This window comes from Xyrauchen texanus, chromosome 15, assembly GCF_025860055.1.
Source record: "Xyrauchen texanus isolate HMW12.3.18 chromosome 15, RBS_HiC_50CHRs, whole genome shotgun sequence".
NCBI classification, from domain to species: domain Eukaryota; kingdom Metazoa; phylum Chordata; class Actinopteri; order Cypriniformes; family Catostomidae; genus Xyrauchen; species Xyrauchen texanus.
Genome location: NC_068290.1, coordinates 37,307,099 through 37,329,960, shown reverse-complemented (window position 1 = coordinate 37,329,960; position 22,862 = coordinate 37,307,099). Strand labels below are relative to the sequence as shown.

The 22,862-nt window shown below is 40.0% G+C and overlaps 1 protein-coding gene across 1 annotated transcript in view; it reads right to left on the bottom strand.

Moving 5' to 3' along the window:
- The window catches only part of LOC127656228 (A disintegrin and metalloproteinase with thrombospondin motifs 16-like), a 117,915-nt gene that overhangs the window by 38,240 nt on the left and 56,813 nt on the right, over positions 1 to 22,862 (bottom strand). The window contains exons 12-14 of the mRNA XM_052144434.1: positions 16,012 to 16,107; positions 8,125 to 8,273; positions 7,134 to 7,306 (exon numbers count right to left, since the gene is read on the bottom strand). Of these exons, the coding sequence (XP_052000394.1) occupies positions 7,134 to 7,306; positions 8,125 to 8,273; positions 16,012 to 16,107 (418 nt within the window). The remainder of the gene's footprint in view (positions 1 to 7,133; positions 7,307 to 8,124; positions 8,274 to 16,011; positions 16,108 to 22,862) is intronic.

Sequence of the window (22,862 nt, the reverse complement as noted above, 5' to 3'; positions counted from 1 at the left end):
TTGGGAATGCCTTTGCGTGAACGCCCCTGAAGCACGTATGTCAACTAGTCCAATGGAATGAATGAACGCCACGGGCGGGTGACGTCATGACCAGGAAAGGATATAAGCACATCCGGTGCGTTACTCGCGTTAGCTTTTAGAGCCGAAGCAAAGTCGATCGCAGGGATGCAGGAAGTATGGCAGGGCGACGCATCATCTCGTTCCCTTCTCAGGGAACTAGGGTTACAGTCGTAACCTGAGACATTCCCTTACGAGGGAACTCGATGACGCTTTGGGAACGATAATACCCAATCCGCCATAATTACAAAATGCCAGATGATAAAAACTGTCGGCAAATTAAGTAAAAAGCACCTGGGATCCTGGGGCAGCTTCCAGGTCCAGGCTATAAAACCTCACAAAAGTTAGCGGCGAGGACCAACCTGCCGCATCACACACCTCCTGGAGGGAAACTCCTGATAAGAGGGCTTTAGAGGCCGCCATACTTCGAGTAGAGTGAGCTCTGACCACCAAAGGGCACGGCTGGCCAGAGGACTCATATGCAAGAGAAATAGCCTCAACTATCCACTTACTGATTGTCTGTTTAGAAGCAGGAAGACCTTTCTTAGGTGAACCAAAACAGACAAACAACTGATCAGATCTCCTCCACGGGGCAGCCCTGTGGACATAAGTGTCCAGTGCTCACTCCAGGAATTCAGTTTTTCCTGGTCCGAAGATGTAAACAGAGGAGGACAGAATGCCTGCAGTACAATAGGCCTTGGAATACTGGTTAGGCACCCTAGTTCGAACCGCAGGCCTCAGCCTCAAGGTGCCACGAAGGAAACAAATAACCAGGGGGTCTCGACCCAAAGATGTACTACCCATAGGGGCACGGAAAGCCGCAATGGCCGCCACGTAAACCTTTAAGGTAGAAGGACATGAACCTGATGTAAAATGATACTGGAGAAACTCAAGTACTGTGTGACTGAACAGTTAACTGGATCTCGCTGATGCTGGTGATACCAAGACGTGAAAACTTTCCACTTAAGTGTATATAATTTCCTCGTGGCTGGAGCTCTGGAGCTAAGAATGGTCTCAACGACCTCAGTCGGGAGACCACTCTGTAAAAGTTGGGCCCCCTCAGAGGCCAAACCCATAAGTTCCAAATCTCCGGTCGGGGGTGAAATATTGTGCCCCCTGCCTGAGACAGAAGGTCTCTCCTGACAGATACCTCGAAAGGAGGGCCTTCAAGGAGATGAATTAGGTCCTTAAACCAAATTCGACTCGGCCAGCGTGGAGCTACTAATAATAGACTTACTCTGTACTGGCGGACTCTCTCCAGAACTCCTGGGAGCAGAGCAACAGGGGGAAATGCATACAGACATAGCCTCGGCCACGTCTGTACCATAGCATCCAACCCCAAGGGGGCTGGTTGCGTGAAGGAGAACCAAAGTGGACAGTGCGTCGTAAGCTTGGCCGTAAAATTCCCAAATGAGCTCCACCGCCTCAGGGTGGAGTCTCCATTCCCCTGGCCTCAGCACCTGCCTCGACAGGGTGTCTGCTACTATATTCTGGTACCCTGGGATATACACTGCCCTCAGGGAGAGTATTTTCCCCAGGGACCACAAGAGGATCTCGTGCGCCAGTTTGCAGAGTGGACGCGAGCGCAGACCCCCCTGTTGATTTAAATAAGAGACCACAGATGTGTTGTCTGTACGGACAAGCACATGATGGCCCCTCAGATCTGGGAGGAAATGTCTCAATGCATTGAAGACGGCCATCATCCCCAGGCAATTTATGTGCCAAGAGAATGATGGTTCCTCCACAGACCCTGAGCTGAGCGGCCTTCCATTACCGCTCCTCAGCCGGTGAAAGAAGCGTCTGTCAAGATCGCAACTCGATGGCAGAGCTCCCAACACCGGACCCTGGGACAGGGACCAATGTTTCCTCCATATAATCAAGGCGCAGATGCACGCCGCGTGATCTTGATCATACGAAGTGGGTTCCCCCTTTTTTTTTTTTTTTTACAAGAGGATCTGGTGCGCCAGTTTGCAGAGTGGACGCGAGCGCAGACCCCCCCTGTCGATTTAAATAAGAGACCACCGATGTGTTGTCTGTACGGACAAACACATGATGGCCCCTCAGGTCTGGGAGGACATGTCTCATCGCATTGAAGATGGCCATCATCTCCAGGCAATTTATGTGTCAAGAGAGATGATGGTACCTCCACAGACCCTGAGCTGAGCGGCCTTCCATTACTGCTCCCCAACCGGTGAGAGAAGCGTCTGTCGAGATAGCAACTCGATGGCAAAGAGCTCCCAACACCGGACCCTGGGACAGGAACTAATGTTTCCTCCATATAATCAAGGCGCGGATGCACCGCCGCGTGATCTTGATCGTACGAAGCGGGTTCCCCCTCGGGGAGAACCCTCTGGTCCTGAGCCACCACTGCAAAGGTCTCATGTACAGCAGGCCAAAGGGGATCACATTGGATGCTGCTGCCGTGAGGCCTAACAGTCTCTCGAACTGTTTCACAGTGCGAGACTGGCCTAGCTTCAACTCTTTTGTGGCTGTGATGATAGAAGCTCCACGAACGGGCGATAATGTGGCCCGCATCTTGACTGAATCCCATACCACACCAAGGAAAGTGGTTCTCTGTAATGGAGAAAGCACACTCTTCTTGGCATTGAGTCTCAACCCCAATTTCTTCATATGAGTGAGAACGACATCTCGATGCCGACCCGCTGACTGCTCTGATTCGGCCAGAATCAGCCAGTCGTCGATGTAGTTCAGAATGCGTATGCCCTGCAGCCTGAGCGGGGCCAGTGCTGCATCTACGCACTTCGTGAATGCGCGGGGTGACAGAGCTAGGCCGAATGGAAGCACCCGATATTGGTATTCTTTGCCCCCGAAAGAAAACCTCAGGAACTTCCTGTGTTGAGGGAGGATGGAGACATGGAAGTAAGCATCCTTCAAATCTATTGTGACAAACCAGTCCTCGGATCTGATTTGAGTCACTATCTGTTTGAGTGTGAGCATCTTGAATTTCAATTTTCATGACTGCATGATTCAGCAAATGGAGATCTAAAATTGGACGCAACCCCCCATCCTTTTTTGGAACAATGAAGTATCGGCTGTAAAACCCCGATTCTCTGTCGGGGGAGTACACCTGTTCTATAGCTCCCTTTGCTAAGAGAGACTCTACTTCTTGCTACAGTACCAGAGCCTGCTCGGGATGTACTACCGTGAGTAACACCCCGTTGTAATGAGGCGGAGGAGAACCGAATTGGATTCTGTAACCTTTCTCTATTATCTGCAGGACCCAAGGAGATATATTCGTCAGATTCTTCCAGTCTGTCAGAAAATCTACTAAGGGTACCAGTCTCTCGAGACTGGCCTCTGGTGTTAAAGGAACAGCCACTTCGGTGACCTGAAGCATATTGGCAGGAAACAACTGAACTGACTGTTTTTGAACCCCCTCAGAGGGCTCACGTCCGACGCAACGTCGAGTCGACATTGCGCCGAACTTTTGCTGGATACCACTGCCCCCCGAAGCACCAAGGGTGGCGGGGTTGGCAGACTGGTCCCATGAGGACCCCGAAGTAGAGCGGGCACCGTATTCTGAGGTGTACACCGCTCCACCTCGGTTGGGGCTGTCCTCGATGGTCTGACGTGCATGCATCAGGACCTTTTCTGAGCCGAAGCCTTCTTAGCTGTAAGTACGGTCCTCAGATCCGGCTTAGACTTAGCCGACTTCGGCTGAGAGCGTTGGCTCGGTCCCCAAGATTTATTCGGGGGAGCACGAGACGCAACACTTATTTTCTGTTGCACACGGTGCGAGGAACTTGGCTGGGGATGCTCACGCCCAGCATCCCCAGGGGGATGGACTCGGCGAGGAAGGAATTTTTTAAAAGCCTCAGATTGTTTTTTATTTTCTTGAAATCTTTCAACAACCGTATTCACTGAGTCACCGAAAAGACCAGAGGGAGACATAGGGGCATCTAAAAGAAAAGCCCGCTCTTTATCTTTAATCTCTGCAAGATTTAACCAAAGATGTCTCTCAGTAGCTACGAGGGCTGACATAGACCGCCCAATAGCACGGGCGGTCTCCTTCGTAGCTCTGAGAGAAAGATCTGTAGCCCGACGAAGCTCTCGAATTTCATCGGGACTAACTCCCTCACTCCTATTGATATCCCCCAGCAGGTCTGCCTGATAGGCTTGGAGCACTGCCATCGTGTGCAGACAGGCTCTAGCTTGACCTGCTGCCGTATAAGCCATACCCACTAAATTGGATGTGGTTTTTAGTGGTTTATTCGGCAACACGGGATCCTTCAGGGACGATGCTGACCCAGGAGACAGATAGCTCGCGAGCGTCTGTTCCGCTGGGGGCATCGACCCATAACCAAAATCTTTCAGCCCCTTTATATTTGAATATGTGTGGACATGGGGACTAAAAAGACGTGACGAATATGGTTTATTCCATGATCTACATAGCTCACTATGTAGATCAGGAAAAAATGGAAGGGCCCGTGATTGAGATGAAACATTAGATGTGAGAAAACGCTCATCTAATTTGCTTTTAGGATGAGTATCTCTTTTTTCTGCTGGCCAGTCAATATTTAATTTATCAACAGCACGAGTTATCACCTCAATAAGCTCCTCATATGCTGGGGAGAGGGATGGCGAATCCTCTCCCCTTATTGTATTAGTGTTTGTGTCACTCTCAACAATGCTCAGTAACTCCACCTCCTCAGAGCTAGAGCACCGAAGCATCGGGCTCTCTTCCCGGGTGGAAGAAGCCGCAGCACGGGCTTCCGACACCAGCAAGAGAGCAATGGATCCCTCGGGTAAAGGAGGAGATAAGGCAGAGCCCATCTCCAACCCAGCCGAGAGATCCATTTGCGAACCCCAAGTGAGCTTTCTCTGCGCAGCCTCGGCAGCCGCGGGTCCAGAACCCTGAGGTTCGCGAGCCTGTCCGTCATCCTCAAATGTGGACAGACGGGAGCGGAGCACGCGGAGCGGCAGACGCTCACAATGCTGACAGTCAGACCCCTCGAAGGCTGACATCGCATGCTCCAATCCCAAACAAACTACACAAAGCTCATGTGTATCTCCACCCGTGATATAACGAGGGCAAGGAGAAGCACAGGCTTTAAATAGTTGTTTCGCCATAATATTCCAATATAAAGAGAGACAGACAACAATAAATAAGACAGACAGTTTTGACACAGAGCGCTTTGCTGAGGCACAAAAGCTAACGCGAGTAACGCACCGGATGTGCTTATATCCTTTCCTGGTCATGACGTCACCCGCCCGTGGCGTTCATTCATTCCATTGACTAGTTGACATACGTGCGTCAGGGGTAAACACGCAAAGGCGTTCCCAAAGCGTCATCGACGCATCGCGAGTTCCCTCGTAAGGGAACTGTGTTTACATGCTATTTGAAATAATCACGTTATTCTCTGCTTTTGACACCAAACCATGAAAAATCATGCACACAACACTTGCACATATTGGATAAGCTGTTAAGAGTGATGGTAAAGGTGTTTACATGCAACGCAAAATCGGGGTAATGGACAAAAATCTACCCATGTCGATCGGTTTATTCTTAAGCCGTTTATGATCTAACACAGATAAATTAAAGCAGTTTATTTAGTTTACAAGACCGCATGCATTGTTTGCTTATTAAGCATCATCGGTGTAGAATGTGCATGTATTCATACTCAATAGATCAGTCCTGCTGTTACCAAGACCAAGGATTCCCAAGGAACTTGCGAACTTTGAGTTAAATTTGCTTTTGAACTTTCCAAGGAGCACCATGTCCATTGCAACAAAATGGAAATAACATGGCAAAACTAAGATCAGGCCATCATCCCAAATGGGCCACTATGGAAGAGTGACTAGACGTAATCTACTTCTGAGAAGGGCCAACATGAATTCATTCATTCATTGTGTGGACCATTCAAAAAGTAATGACAAAATCTGAAGCCTTTCGGAGGGTTTTGTGGACTAATAAAGCAGAAGTTGCCACTTTGACCTGAAAGCAAAGTTTTACTACCCTCAAATCAGAGGGGAAATATTGGATAATAAGACTAGTGTTCAACTTCTGCTTTATTAGTCCACAAAACCCTCCAAACGGAGTCTAATTAGCAGCAGTCTCAGGATAACCCAAAACCTAACCAGAAATCTGATTGTCTGATAGAAATGTGGTTGCACAAACAATAAGGATATTGAACAAGGAAAACTGAGGTATCAGCATAACTAGAGGTTGTAGCCGTCAAGGGAAAAATGGATGGAGCCAACTACAGGAAAATCCATTCATACTTTATTTTACAGTGTTCATGTTAATGTGTAATTACAAGGGTAAATACTGCGTAATAATAATGAACTATATTATTATGTAATTATTTTGTAGGCCTGCTTGTACTTACATACTGTTATCGTTATTGCTATAGTAAAGAAAAATAAGAAATATGTCATATGTGTAACACTATCAAATAAAGTGTCACCGAAAATCCTTTATGAGAAATTGTTCAGTAGCTCCAACAACAGTGAAATGTCATCGTCTAAAATCCCTCACCACATAGTTTTATATTAAACATCAAATATTTTCTGTAAGCTTGTTGCGTCTCGCCATCGTGAAGATGATCCATAGAATTTGGTAAAAACTATAAAAGAATGGATTTAAAAAAAAAAAGATAAGTTAAAATTCTGGAATGTCCCAGTCAGGTCCCAGACGAATTTAATTTAAAACGCTGGTAAAACCGGCCTCTACTGACTTTCTCCACCTAATTCATCAGAGCTGAAGTGACTTTATGATGAAAAATAGAAATACATCAAAATGAATCACTCCTGTACAGTACTCTTCTAAAGGACTGTGTACAAGTACTGACTCTAGGGGGTGAAAAACATAATTCGTCCAGAAGAAATTAATGTTCTTAAAAAATATTTTTGGTGCGTAAATGTGTTGAATTTATTGTGTTATGGAATGAAGAAAATGTTTTCCATGTGTTACAATCTGGAGGAGTAACAGAAATAAAATACGAAAAATGTGGATGAATATTATTTGAAGGCATTGTACATATTTCACCTCAGTCTAACAGTATAAACTAGATTTGCATTTACTAAAGGAAATACCCATGCAAGAAATTACCAACCATCTACTCCAGTGTACGGTCTCCACTTGTAGTACCATCCACGGAAGGGCTTGCTGTTGAACTCAGCACACTGGACAGCCCTGAAGTCTAAAGTGTCGCGAGGACAGTCATCAGTGTTGCACAGTTTATAAGATCGAGATGAGCCCTCACAAAACCTTCCACTATACATTGGCCTAAGAGAAAACACAGACACAGAAAGAAGACTACACAAAAAGTTGATAACCTGAAATCACCTACATGGTGGCATGGACAATGCATATTCATGTAGGGGAACACGCAAAAACTGCCAAGATGTGCTATTTGCGTATCTGAAAGATGCAATCTTTAAAAGACTACGCTAGTAGATTAGCTCTGATCTTTTTAGCATGCTATCATGTTTTTATACACGCATACCTTTAGTAAATTGGGGTCAAAGGGAACTAAAACATTTGTTCGTTGAGAAAGCGGCACAGTTTATTAGGGATTCCATAATCTTAAAACTGCCAAATATTGACCGATATATTGGCCCGATGCCAAATAATTTTCATTTTTGGAAAAACGTTGGATACCTAAATGAATTGTTTGCTATAAAACAATAAAACCTCCAATAAAAGCACCTTCAACCTAACCTCCAAATAAATAAAGCATATCTTTGCAATATTAATAAACAATATTTAAAAATTGTGAAGGAGGCCATCGAGTCCACATTAAAAAAATTTAAGAAAAATATTCTGTGCTAACATAATGTGCTAACATTGAATTTAAATGGCTTTAAATTCTTTATCAATTAATATTTACCAAGATTAATAAATACTGTAAAAATATTGTTCATTGTTACTTCATGTTAACTATTGCTGTTAACTAATGTTATCAGATGGAACATTCATTTTGATATCCAGTTATGCATGTTGTTCATGCCAAAAATTCAGCCTTTACTGTAAACCCTCCTAGTGCACCTTTTTTCCCTTATGCTCTACACCCCTTATGCTCTCTCACTGAACTCTGAATTTACCTTGGGTTGTTGCAGTGTCTCTCTCTGTAGGTCACTCCACTCTCACAGCTTCTAGAGCAGCTGGACCACCCGGACCAGGATGACCACTGACCGTGCACCGACTTTGGACCTTCATCACCTTGCTTTACGCACTGACCCCGACGACACCACTGCAAAAAGTTTTTAAAAATAACAAAATAAAAAACATACAAACATGATCTTAGAGCTTATGTTATTCAAGCTAACGTTCTTAGAATTTGATTGGCTAGGGTTATGCAGTTTATGGAAATGTATGGATACGTCACATTTAATTCCCATTTTGGACTGTAAAAGTTAACCTGAAATATTTTGCAACCCTACTCTTGCACTACACAGATTTTTGTTTTTTTAATCAAATGCCCACTTTTAAGAGAATCTCCCTTCCACTAATACCACCTGCAACTGAAAAGCAAGAATCATCTTCATGGATGTGACATAACTAAATCCTATCTGCTATTAAAAAAGGGAAAAGCCCTTTAAAACTGTATATATATCACCTTTTCAGAAGGTAAATAAGGTCAATAATGATTTCAAGTTGAATTATAAGGATTGTTCCAGGTTCAATACAAGTTAAGATGAATCTTAACAATGATAACCACAAAAATAAATGTTCACTGGTCCTTTGTTTATATACATATACAGTATATATATATATATACATATATATATATATATATATATATATATATATATATATATATATATAATGCAGTTACAGTAAGCCACTTACAAAGGAAGTTCAAGTTCAAGTTCATTTTATTTATATAGCACATTTTATAACAGCCACTGACTGACCAAAGTGCTTTACAGAACTACAAAATTAAAAGACACCAACACCATGTGTAGTAGCACATCATAAAACAGTACAACAAGGTTAAGAACACCTTAAAACGGGAGACGTCCAAGCAGTCTCAAGAGACTATCAGTAGTAGAAAATAAAAACAGAGAAAACAGTAACAGGTTTAATACTAGTATCATACTCGAAGGAGAGAAATATAAAATAGACAGAAAAAAATATATAAGTATAAATATATCTATAAAAACACCCATACACACACACATATATATATATATATATATATATATATATATATATATATATATACACATACACACACATACATACACACACATATATGTACACATATACACATACATATACACGTATATGCACCTTATTTGTAGGCCAAAGAGAACAAGTGCGTTTTTAAAAGTGACTTAAAAGAAATCACAGAAGGGGCTATCCGAACGTCCAAGGGCAAATTGTTCCACAACCGAGGCCCAACCACAGAAAAGGCTCGATCCCTCTACGTTTAAGTCTGCATTGAGGGACTTGTAACAGATTTTTTTCACCTGATCTCAGACTTCTTGACGGCATGTAAGGTTGAAGCAGTTCAGTTAGGTAGCTAGGCTTGGTTGCATAGAGCTTTGTACACAAATAACAGGATTTTAAACTCAGTTCTGAAATGAATGGGCAACCAGTGAAGAGACCTCAGAATTGGGGTGATGTGGTCACTTTTCCGACCATTTGTGAGGAATCTTGCAGCGGCATTTTGCACCAGTTGAAGACGAGCTGTTTGCGTTTTCGAGATACCGCAGTAAAGTGAATTGCAGTTATCTACACGTGTGGTGATAAAAGCATGAACAAGCATCTCAAGAGTTGGTGAATGGGGCAAGTCCATAAACATACACCAATTCAAAAGTATAGCCACAAGACTTTATTTTAGTGTAGTAAAATAGCTTACTTACCTTATCTGTGTAAAGTTATATCCAATATTACAACTTCGTTGACATGACGACATAACGGCAGTAAACCCCGTTAAGCAATTTTATCACACTAAAGTCATGTTGTACAGATATAAGTCACGTTAACTCATCTAATGTTTTCGTCTTGTGGCTATTCCTTTGAAACAGTTTATATTTTACATTTATGAACTGGCCCTATTCACCTTCATTTTTAGTGGCTCACAGTAACCGTGATGTTTGCTTTTTTAAATAAATGAAATGAATTCTTTTCTGTGGTAATTATCATAAAGCCACAAAGGCTGTTGATTGATCTTAACTTAACTTGTATTGAACCTGGAACATTCCTTAAACCTAATGCTATCCATGGATTACAGTAATACAGAGATAATAAGGTGTAATGAATAACGTTCCCAGTCCATTGCTCTTAACACACTCATCGCAACTGCAACAGTCCTCCTTGCTCGTGTGATCTAGCTGATATGTCCTGAAAGCAGTGAGCCAGGATTCCTGAAGGAAGCTGTCATTATTAGTGTTACATTCAGTAATTGGCTCTCACTTGGAATAAAGAGGATTAAACTGTCATGTCCAATATATGGCAAATTGAGCACCCCCTAGAGCCATCGCTTGAAGAACACATGTTAAAAACATCTCACTTTATTTCTACAGAGCAGACCACCAGTACTGGCCTCTGTATCAGCCGTGATGACACATGCTTGAATAGAAGAGTGTATTTGGAAGAGAAATTCTCAACTTCCCTGATCGCCCAACCCTTTGCACCATAGGCCGGGTCCAAATTACCCTGATGCCCCAAACGTACTTCACTAACGTAAGTGAGTAAAGAGACACCCCAGAAGGTCAGCCGAGGCCTGCATGAGCTCATTAAACAGTCAGTATAATCAGTGTAAAGGCATCCTGAGGAAAGACAGGAAGAAGAGGAGAACAGAGAGGATAGTGAAAGAGAAGAAAGAGGATTGACGAATATCGAATCGAACAGCTAAATCTAACTAACACAATATCCATCCATCCGTCCATCTGTCTGTGACACCACGTCTATCCACAGACTGTGTTGATGTTGTCCTCGACAACTTTAACTCAAAAGTTAAAAATGCTATTGATGGCATTCCTCCAGTAAAGGTCAGGATGATTACTGGTAGGCACAAAGCACCATGGAGAAACACAACAGCGGTACAAAACATGAAAATAATATGCAGGAAAGCAGAATGAATGTGGAAGAAAAAAAACTTGAAGTCCATTATAACAACTATAAAGACAGCCTTCATGCTTTCAGTGTGAAACAAGGCACAGCTAGGCAGACTGTCTTCTCAAACATTATAAACAGAAACGACTGCAATCTTTTTGCTACTGTAGAGAGACTAACCAACCCCCAAACACAGGTTTCCTGTGAAGTGCTCTCTAAAAGCAAATGCTATGTGTTTGGGTCTTTTTTCAAGAATATCAATGATATTACAATAGTGATAAGATTGTCTTCATGTTGTGCTGGGTTTAGACAGCACCCACAACAAAAACTTCAGAAATTAGTCACTATGTCTGATTTTGAGGCAATAGATAGCAAAACCCTGGAAGAAACAGTACAGCATCTTGAAAATGTCAACCTACTCTCATCGCTCTCCCTACACACTTTTCAGAAGTCCCTGAAACTATGCAGTTGTGTAACGATCTAGACACACAAAACAGGCAGAGACAATGACGAAGTGGAGACGAACCCAAGTGCAGTTTATTCAGACAATGTGAAACCAGGATCCCGAACTATAAATGTGAAGGGAGACAAAACAAAACACGACATGAAATAACTAAGGCTAAGGCTGGACAGGACTGGAACAAAACTACAAGGTACAAGGATACAGACTGGACTAAACTAAGGCTAGACAACAAAGTTACATGCACACAGGTGAGACTAAACTATGAGAGAACGAGGTTACACAAAGACAGGCTAGACTAAACTAAGGAAGAACAACAGGGTAACAAGTACAAAGGCTAGATAAGACTACGGCAGAACAAAGGTGACATAAACACAAAGGCTAGATTAAGGCAGAATGACAAGGTTACAAGAGCACAAAAGCTAGATTAAGGCAGAATGACAAGGTTACAAGAACAATACCTGACAAGATACAAAGGCAAACAAGAGGGTATAAATACAAAAGACAGGGTGACAAAGGCCAATAAACAAACAGAACTCTAAAGCAAGATAACAAGACAATTAACAAAAAACCCAATGACAAACTAGAACTGAATCAAAGTAATCAAACAATAAACCAATGAGAACTGGACACATGAACAAGGGAAAACAGGAATAAACAAGACTAGGAAACAGCAACTAAAACAGGAAATTTCAAAATAAAAGTACAAAAACAAAAGTCAAAATGAGAATGTTACAAGTTGTTAAGACTCTTCTTAAAGAAACAATCTTTATAACTATATTAAACGACTAAAGATCAATCTAGAGTTGACAGACTGGATAGGGCTCTCTGGCACAGTCCTCAGCTGGTTCAGGTCTTATCTAGAAGGGAGGGATTACTATGTGAACATAGGCAACTATGAATCTGAGTGGGCATCCTTGACGTGTGGAGTCCAACAAGGCTCAATCCTTGCACTGCTCCTGTTCAACCTGTATATGCACCCACTAGGCCAAATTCAGAAAAATAACTAAATAAAGACATAAAATCAAGTAAGGAATCTTGATTTCATTTTGGAGTCAGACCCTAGTTTCAGTAGTCACATCAAAGCAATAACCAAATCAGCCTACTAGCATCTCAAAAATATATAGAGAGAATTAGATGTTTTGTATCAAGTCAAGACTTAGAGAAACTTGTTCATGCATTCAACACCAGCAGGGTGGATTACTGTAATAGGCTCCTCACCTGCTTTCCCAAAAAGAACATTAGACACCTGCAGCTCATACAGAATGCTGCGGCCTCAGGTCTTTACACTGGCTTCCAGTTACATACAGAATAGATTTTTAAGTACCATTACTCGTTTATAAACCAGTCAATGCCCTAGGACCAAAATATATTTAAGTTATGCTTGTTGAAAATAAACCTAAAAGACCTCTAAGATAATTAAGATCAAGTCAGTTAGAATTACCAAGGGTTCACTCAAAACATGGTGAAACAGCTTTTAGCTATTGTGCCACCTGCAGATAAAACAAGCTTTCATAGGAGGTCAGATGTACTCCAAAATTAGCCACATTCTAATCCAGAGAAACACATATGAATACACATGTTTAGCTGTGCATTTAATGACTGAAAACTGAGCTGCACTCACTGATTGCACTGCATCATTTTATTTCTGTATTCTAAACTATCTATCTATTTCTGTATTCTAAACTATCTATCTATCCTCCATCCATCCATCCATCCATCCATCCATCCATCCATCCATCCATCCATCCACCTACCCATCCATCCATTACAGTACAGTACAACCCAATATGCCACTATGAGCTAAACAAGAGGTAAACATTGTGACCAACGAGGAAACAGTTTACTCAAATGTGACATTTTATGAGATTAAATCATGAGTGGCTAAAAGAAGCTATTCTGAAAAGCTGAAAAAACAGTTTTCAGCTAATGACACTGTATCAGTGTGGAGAGGCCTGAAAGACTTTACCAAATACAAGACACCATTCCCCAACACTGTAGGGTATCAACAACTGACTAACGACCTGAATGTGTTTTACTGTAGATTTGAAAAGCCCAGTCACACAACCCACACACGCTTCGACATTCACAGCACAAAAACATTTACACCTCCTGCCACCACCCTCCTCCCCTCTCCTGCTATTCAACATGCACTTAAGATCTGTGAAGAGGATGTGTGCCGGGTCTTTCAGAAACAGAAGACAAGAAAAGCACAGGGCCCAGATGGTATTTCACCCACTTGTCTAAAATCTTGTGCTGACCAGCTGGCCCCCATCTTCACACAAATCTTAAACAGATCACTGGAACAGTGTGAAGTTCCCTGCTGCTTAAAACACTCCAAATTCATACCATCCAAAAGAAATCCAAGAACAAAGGACTTAATGACTACAGACCCATCGTTCTAAAATCTGTGGTCATGAAGTCATTTGAGAGACTGGTGTTGGCCCACCTGAAGTACATCACTGAAACCTTTCTGGATCCCCTTCAATTTGCTTATAGAGCAAACAGATCTATGAATGATGCAGTCAATGTGGTATTGCATTATATACATCAACATCTATACAGACCAGAAACTTATGCAAGGATACTATTTGTTGAATTCCGTTTGGCTTTTAACACCATCAACCCCATTCTACTATGGACTAAATTAACCCAGCTCTCTGTTCCCAGCTCTAACTGTCAATGTATCACCAGCTTTTTGATAGACAGGCAGCAGAGAGTGAGACTGGGGAAATTCACCACCAGCACATGTACAATCAGCACTGGTGCCCCCCAGGGATGTGTGCTCTCCTCCATACTCTTTTTCCTCTACACAAATGGATGCCAAGGACCCCTCTGTCAAGCTCTTGAAGTTCGCAGATGACACTACAGTCATCGGCCTCATCCAAGATGATGACGAGTCTGCATACAGAAGTGAGGTTGTACAGCTGGCCATCTGGTGCAGTCAAAACAACCTGGAACTGAACATGCTTAAAACAGTTGAGATGATAGTGGATTTTAGGATGAACAACCCAACATTAACCCCGCTCACCATTCTGAAAAGCACCGTGGCAGCAGTGGAGTCATTCAGGTTCCTGGGCACTACCGTCTCACAGGACCTGAAGTGGGAGACCCACATAGACTCAATTTTGAAAAAGGTCCTGCAAAGGTTGGCCAGTTCGCCAGTTGAGGAAGTTCAACCTGCCACAGGCACTGCTGATACAGTTCTACTCAGCAGTCATTGAGTCTGTCCTCTGCACTTCTATAACTGTCTGGTTTGGTTCAGCCACCAAGTCAGTTCTCAAGTAAGTTAGGATGTAAAGTTCACACTAAGGGCTTAGTAACTACTAGTTAGTATGTAACTAAGTCAGTGCTTAATTTGGCTGCACCACTTGTTCTTAAGCAAGACTTAACTAGTAGGTCGTAAGCTCTCCGTAAAGTAATGCGTAGTCGCATATTATGACATTTACCTTTATTTATCTAATAAGCAGCCTTCAAATGTATACACTTAGGGTTAGGGTTAGTTGATCTTGTTATGGCTGATGTTCAAATATTGTTTGCCTACGTAACTGTCAGCTGTAATAAATTATATACCCATTAAAATACGATACGTAATAAAAGTAGATTTGATAAATAGTATATTTGCCTAATGTAAATAACAATATTATAGGAACTGTATCTAAAATAATTGAGGGGTGATAAATATATACTAATACAACAGGCTGGAAAAATAGACATTTATTAATTTAATATCTTATATATTTTGAATGTGTTGAAAATTGACACTGGGTGACAAACCCTGAAAACTGCACCATTAGATCGGTTTCATGCTGAAGAGCTGCTTAAAGGTATGTCTGAGAGGATTATTGTTGCTCCCTTACCCACCCTGCTAGAAATGTACACATCCAGAGTGATGAAATGGGCTGGTAAAATCACTCTTGTCCCCATTCAGAAACAAACTAAAAAGTTTGTAGCAAATATCTGTTTTATCTATCTGTGTTTGTGTGTGAGATTGTGTATTTAACCAAATGCCAAACCACAAATCCAGTTGAATTTTACCCAGCAAAAACACTGCACATCCAAATGACAGTTCTCATGTGAAGTTCCATGGCTTCTATTGTGAACATCACTTTTACTTGATTGTATTTTTTCTGACTCTCGGCATGAAAAGTTTTTCCACTCTGCTGGCATTTACACTGATCTCTCTCTTCCTGGAAACACTTGTTCAAGACACTAGACATCTGTTAAAAACCTATTGAAAAGTAAAAACAAAAACCTTGTCTCCCCCTGGGTTAATGTCACAAGGTGAATAATCACGGGAGGACGTTAATGATTAATCTCTTTCACTGGGAGAAATGTACTGCAGGCAGCAGCTTTGTTTGGCTTTTGTGCCACTTGAGCTGAAAAGGTAGAGTATAAAGATGTTGCTATTTTCAAGGTGAGATGGCTTCAGAAGCCAGCAATGTGTCTTATGACGGTGCCTCACCATCTCTGGACCACAGGCGGAACCCTCGGCAGCCGGCATGAACTTGGTCTCACATTTCCTCCCAATCCGGTGGCACCATAGGGCTTTGCAGATGTCCTGTTGACAAATATCAGAGAGTCTATTTAAGAACCTGTCCTCATTATACTGTAAAAGATCAGCCAGCAGAGATCAGCCAAGAAAAATGAGCAATTGTTACACTGAACAAATGAATGGCTACAACAAACTACACAATGAATAGATGTTCTTCACTAGTATTATGACTGTTCAAAATTTTGTTCTAGTTTAATTATAAAACCCTATTTTTCTTATGCACTATAATTCACATTATGAAAATAATAGTGACATGTCTGGGGCTTTTTAATGCTACGTCTACTTTTAACACTTATAAGCAAACACTCTGTATATAGGTGATCCTTGAATTTGGGGAACATTTCTGTCCCATAGGATTATTTTAAAGTCGAAAACATGCTTAAAAAAAACAACCATTGTAGGGTAAAAAGATAGATTATAATATATAGCTTTTAATCTATTGTTTGTCTTCAATTACTTTTTTCTTTAATTACTTTTTTCTTTTTTGTCTAAATAATAAATGTCCTAAAATTGTTATGCTTTGGGCTTGTCCTCTACTCATACTTTTTAAATTCCAGTCTACAATACATTTATTACATGTTTAAAAAACATATTTTTAAATACTTGAAATTTAGAACTTTTAACCCCTCTGTTTTTCCACAACCAAATTTAAAAGCTCACCTTACATATATAAAGATGACTAATTGCAAACTATTGGTCTTATTTGACAGAAAACCACCCTAATAATAATAAAGATTCCTAAAATTCTTAAATAATATTGTTTATGTTATGATGAGCATACATTTAAAATAATAATAATAATAATTTGTTTTCCAATATTTGAAAACATGTGATTCTGACTGTATTTGCTCAATGGCCCAGCACAATTATTTAGTTCATTTTACTAGATGGTAGCAAGCATTAGTAACATTTTTCCCTTATCACCTTCCATCACAATATACTGATCTGAAATGTAGGTGGCGTTGTAATGCCACTAAGCACTCGCCATGTGCTAGTCCATATACATTCTATTTTTTAGTCCCACACACTTTCCCCAATATTTTGTCAAATATCTCGGCCTCAGTTGGACTAGAATTAATCCAGGTGTCGTTGGAAAGCTGTTATCCTTCATCATCAATAGTCAAAAACATATTTTGCTGATTTGTTTATCATGCTTTTTCTGCTGGACTGCATATTTTGAGATTTACAATTGGATTATTTACCCATGCAAGATCACAGACAAGTAAAAATGTCTCATTTTGAAGAAAACAGCCAAAAGTAATTGCCAATATAGAGTTTGTGGCTACTTGCAAAAGCAGTGACTGGAGTAGACGTGAAACATTTGTCTTTGTTTTCTCTCATCAGATCATATTTCACTTTAAAATAATTCTAACTATGGTGTTATGGCAATAAAATAAACCACATAGTCACATTCTTGAGATCAAGAGGTTTTATTTGATATTGAATTTAAATATAACATTTGAAAGAAATTTACATTGATATTTCTACATCATTGCCACAAAGTGGTGCCCATTTGTGGTTTTCAGGTATTATTTTATAATTTTTTGTAACATAAATGCAAAAGTGATGGACTTCTTTATAAGCTTTCCAGTGGTACCACCAGTGCAGGGTAGATTACTTCTGAATTGTAATAGGGTATTGATTACAAATTACATGATAAAAATTGCAATCAGAATCTTAATCTTGCAGATTAAATATTTGGAGTAATATAATCAGATTACTTTTGGATTACTTTCATTTGATGTCACTTGCATCTGAGTAGGATAATCTTTTTTAACAAAAAATGAGTGCTGTCAGTCAGTTACATTTTTAAATCGGGATTAATCGCATCACTTTTGTAGTTAATCGTGATTAATCACAGATTTTAAAAGTGCTAAATTTTGACACTATATATACTTCTTTTCTTAACAAAATGTATTTATTTCCATTTTAGGAAAGACAACAAAACAGGGGGTTTGGGGGGTTTCCACTGTGGATAGTACCTGGCACCTGATACTCTGGAATGAGTCTATACTAAATATGACGTCAAAATCCTGCAGATCACTGATTGGTCAGGGAGAATCGTCACTACCAGCGTCACTGGATTTCTAACACGTGACATCAACCCGCTAGTTTTAAAGTTAGCAAGAGCGATAACAGTATCATTTGTTCACGTGACTTTCGAATTGTGAAAAAAGAAATGGCTGTGCGCAAAACCACGCCGTGGTCAATAAACGAGGTGCAGACGGTCCACTTGTTAGTAATGAGCTAAATGAAAAAGTCTCTCAGGAAGTGTCTCAGCTGTTGGTTGCACACGGCTACCACCGGACCTACCAACAGTGTAGGGAAAAGTAAAAAATGTAAAGTGACTACAGAACCATCAAGGAAAAGTGGAAGTGGTTCGACCAAATGGACGCTATCTAAACCAGCGAGCAATGGGAGGGATAGTGCCCTGGACTCAACCACGATGGAGGATGCTACGTTTTGTTACGTTAACTCTATACTCTGCTTGAAAGCTTCACTTTATTTAGTTGAACAGCTACTGGAAGTTTGCTTCTAAAACAACCAGGCCAATTTAACTGTTACACTTGTGTAAAATCACCATGCAACAACTGCTTTATACAACACAATGAGCTAGTAGCTAACAGCTAGCGGTTGTGTTATTGTTTTGGTCAATTTGTGTCATATTTAAGATTATGTCACGGCGCAACTATGACGATCAGCCTATAATCCCACCCACGTTGAGGGGCACTAAACTGCAGTGGAAACGCAAGCTCAGAAAAGTAAAGCGAGTAGAGTTGAGGCGAGTCGAATCGTAACATGTAATGGAAAAGTGCCATAAGTGGGACTTTGAGTAATTGAAAGAACTAGTCCCCATATAGGTCGCATATCCATTGCAATGGGCATTAAATCTTCTAAACTCTCATCATCCACAAAAATCTGAATAATATCTATTATGAAAAATAAAATTTCCTCAAGAAATATGTATGAATTTACCTGCCGTTGTCCATGTTTCCTGTTCTTTCTGACAACAAAGACACTTGTAATAACCACTTCAGAAGTGGAAAGTAGGATAATTCTGATAGCACATGAAGGCAGAATAAGCTGTTAAAATTATAAGTGCCATTTTACTAGTATCATTATTTAGTTTGGGACTTGGTATGCAGACAGCATTTAAGTTGAGGTCATCTAATTGATTGCTTCTATTTTCTTGAAGCTGAATGTAGTAAAATTATGTTAATTTTATTTTGTAATGTTTGGATTCGTTTTCTGATTCAGGGTGCCCACGGTCATCCAAAACCTGGAAAAATAAGGGAATTTTAAAATTGTGATTTCCAGGCCTGGAAAAGTCATGCATATTAATGAAATCTTAAAAATCACAGATTTTTGTATAATGAAATATGGAATACTTTTCTAGTTTTCCTCATTTATTAAATATTTTATTGCCACATTGCACGCTTTGTTGTATTGCAGCTAGACTGTATGCACAATTAATCAATGTGTTTTCTTTTAAATATCTTTTGGTGCCATAAAGAATCTTAATAATAATAATTATTAGAATTTTTTAATAAATAGCTTTTAAATCATGAATAGAATCGATTCACTTTCAGAACCAAATATTCACACCCCTACTTATTACACTCTTCTGGCCTCACCCAATGCGAGTTTAAGAAGTAAAACAAAAAATTATGTTTTTAATTAAATTGTTATTTATGTGTACAGTTTGTGACATTTTATATAAAATAATCACTGTCAACAATTCTAATGACTTACAGAAGTTAATTTTATTTAATAAATTCTAAGTTAAATGACTGCTAGCTAACTTTTCTATAGGCATATCCATATTTTTTTATTAATATCACACATCCCCAATCTCAAAACCCCATCCCATCACATATTATACCAACATCTACTTGAATGTTGATCAAGGCCAAGATCAGATCTTTAATTCAGGATATGTGATACATGTTTTAAAATAGATAGATGATAGTTTGAAGAAGTTTTTAAGTTTTCAAGTAGTCAACAGTGCCCCTAACTGAATTGAAGAATGCATGTTCCCATTGCTATGGAAGCAAATGCAGAAATAATGCAACGAAAGACACTTTTTGCAAAGAATGATTTATGAAACCTACTCCATCAGACATAATTCCTCAGACAATCTAAACATCTTGTAAGAACAACACTCTATATATCTATATCTCCAACACAAGGTTCATCTCATTTACTCCTCTTTGAAACAGAAAAAAGAACGAGAAACGGCTGCTTATTTTTTGCATCTGTGATATTCACATCTGGATTATTGTATCATATTTTGACAATGGGAGCACAAATGGGACGAAAAAAAGGCAATTTGCCAGTTTGATCATGGTCCAAATCCCAGCACAGTTTTGCAGCTGTCTGTTAAAACGAGACCTCCTTGAATACATCCACTGTTTCCCTGCTGAGTATTCTATACTGCTGTATCAGTCCTATCAGAGCTCCATCTGCCCAGAAGAATATGGAGATGATAATTCATAGTGAAACCAGTGGGACTTCTAGGTGACAGAACAGTTTTGCATACAGAACATCTATAGAATGATTGTCATACATATGGTATTCACCACTCAGCTGATATTGTGAGTGATTGTGCCGAAAACCTTTGAAATCTACTGATGAAAACCTGAATAAATGTGCACCAACACTTTTCCTCTTCAGTCCTGAGATTTGTGAAAATGACAAGCATATTTCTCCATTGACGGCCATTCAAAAGAAGCCAAATATTCTGACATATTCTTTTTTAAGTATTATATATTTTTTAAGTAATCTAAAATGGTTGTGTTTAGTATTTCTACTATTTAGTGCTTTTCATCCACACCAAGATATGCACCAAGATACAGAAACCACAAAATTAATTTTTACCAAAAAATGAAATAATTGATTACTGTAGCATTAGATTAAGTGAGTAGACACAATTCACTGTAGAACAAACAAGTAATACAATGCAATTGAGAATGAAACTGAACTTTTGGTTGGATTTTTAGGAGTGAATGCACTTAGCTGCACAAAGATCTATAGGATGCTCCCTTGCTCCCTATTTATCGAATGACTTAACATCCAGTGTTCTGTCTGTCTACACTGGTCTCAAAACAGTTCAAATTGCACCTTATTGTCATACTAACTATAAAGCCTCTGAAAGCAACATTTTTCAGCTTTTACATAAACCCATTGTGTCTCAATGTGATAATACACTATAAATATAGGATTTCTAAGGACAAAATTTGCTAAAGTACACATTAGGATACATTGTGTTTAGCAGCGTGCTGTTTCGCTCAAATGTTTAAAATGGCATATCGGATGAAACTAGAGACTCTAATCTTTTGACTCAAACAGGTTTCAATGTAAAAACGTTTTTTCACCAGATGTAGTCTTGTATGTATTTCTCCCAATGACAAACTCCGCTGTGATTGGCACCATGTTATTTTGTCACATTACCCAGGGCATTGAAAGTTTAACCCTTTAATGACAGCACAGAGTCTCTTGAACTGAGACCAGTTGGTTTAAATGAAATGAAATTAAGTGTTGCATATAGGGAAGCCAAAATGAAATGTCCACGCATGTGTTTGCAGGGTCACACGTTGTTATAACTCCCATAGCCTCTTACATTTCTGTATTGTTTGTACTAGCCATACCCATAATCATAATTTTCACTCTTGCCAGTCAGAGACATTAGTGCTCACTGCACTAGACTGTAGGTTGTCCCTTGTTTTAGACTTCATATACACAGTAAGTAGAGATCAGGACAAAAAGAGCTCAGCAAACAGAGGTTCCCACTGGCTTCCCTCCAAAGTATATTTAGCTCTGCCTCTGCTTCACGAGACTGCACTGGCTTGGAGAGTGTTAAGAGAAATCTGCCTGAGCAGCACTCTATCAGATTTCTCTATGGGAGACTCTAATTTTAGATGTAGAAACAAGGCAGAGGAGAATGATTGCATTCTCTATTGAGTTCAGTAGGGCCTAAATTTCGACATAATTTAATGTGTTTTGAGCTGCTTTAGTCACAGTATTTCATCTGAGAAATTGAATAAGTTCTCTCTCACACATTTTGAGTATGCAGTGATGTCATGAGCAGCCAATCAGCAGGTGCTTTCACACATACCAGTCTTTTCTGTAAATTTGATGCAATTTTTCCATTTAGACATCATGTGTGACCACAAATAACCGTAACTAAATCAGCTCTGCAGTGCTAAAATGTGTGAACATTGCCAGAAAAGTGTCTATGTGTGAACAATGCCATATGATTAAAGGATTATATCAACAGGAAATTAAAATTATGTCATATTTACTCAACCTCATGGCGTTCCAAACCAATATGACCCATATATTTTAATGAATGTTGCGATCGCTGAATTCCATACAATGGCAGTGTATAATGCCTCAGTTTTAAGCTTAAAAAAGCACCCAAAAGTGTGATAAAAGTTTCCTGTCATAAATTGGTTCTTGTGTCAAATAGTGGAGTCACATTCATTCTAAAATTGCTAACTTTATGAATGTTGTCAAACACTTGATAGGGAACTCAATGATAGACATCTCGACAATGTACCTTACACTATATCATATTTGTTTTTTGTTTTTTATGGTAGGATTATATGGTTTGGGTAAAGCTGATCTAAATATCAGAAGGCCTACTTTCAGTAAATGTGATGCATGTCCTGGTGCTGCGTGACTGATCTTTTAAAGGCCCTAGTAAAGGAACAGTAAGCTCTGTTTCTAGGTTATTCTGGCAAGCTGCCCTCAGGTAATAT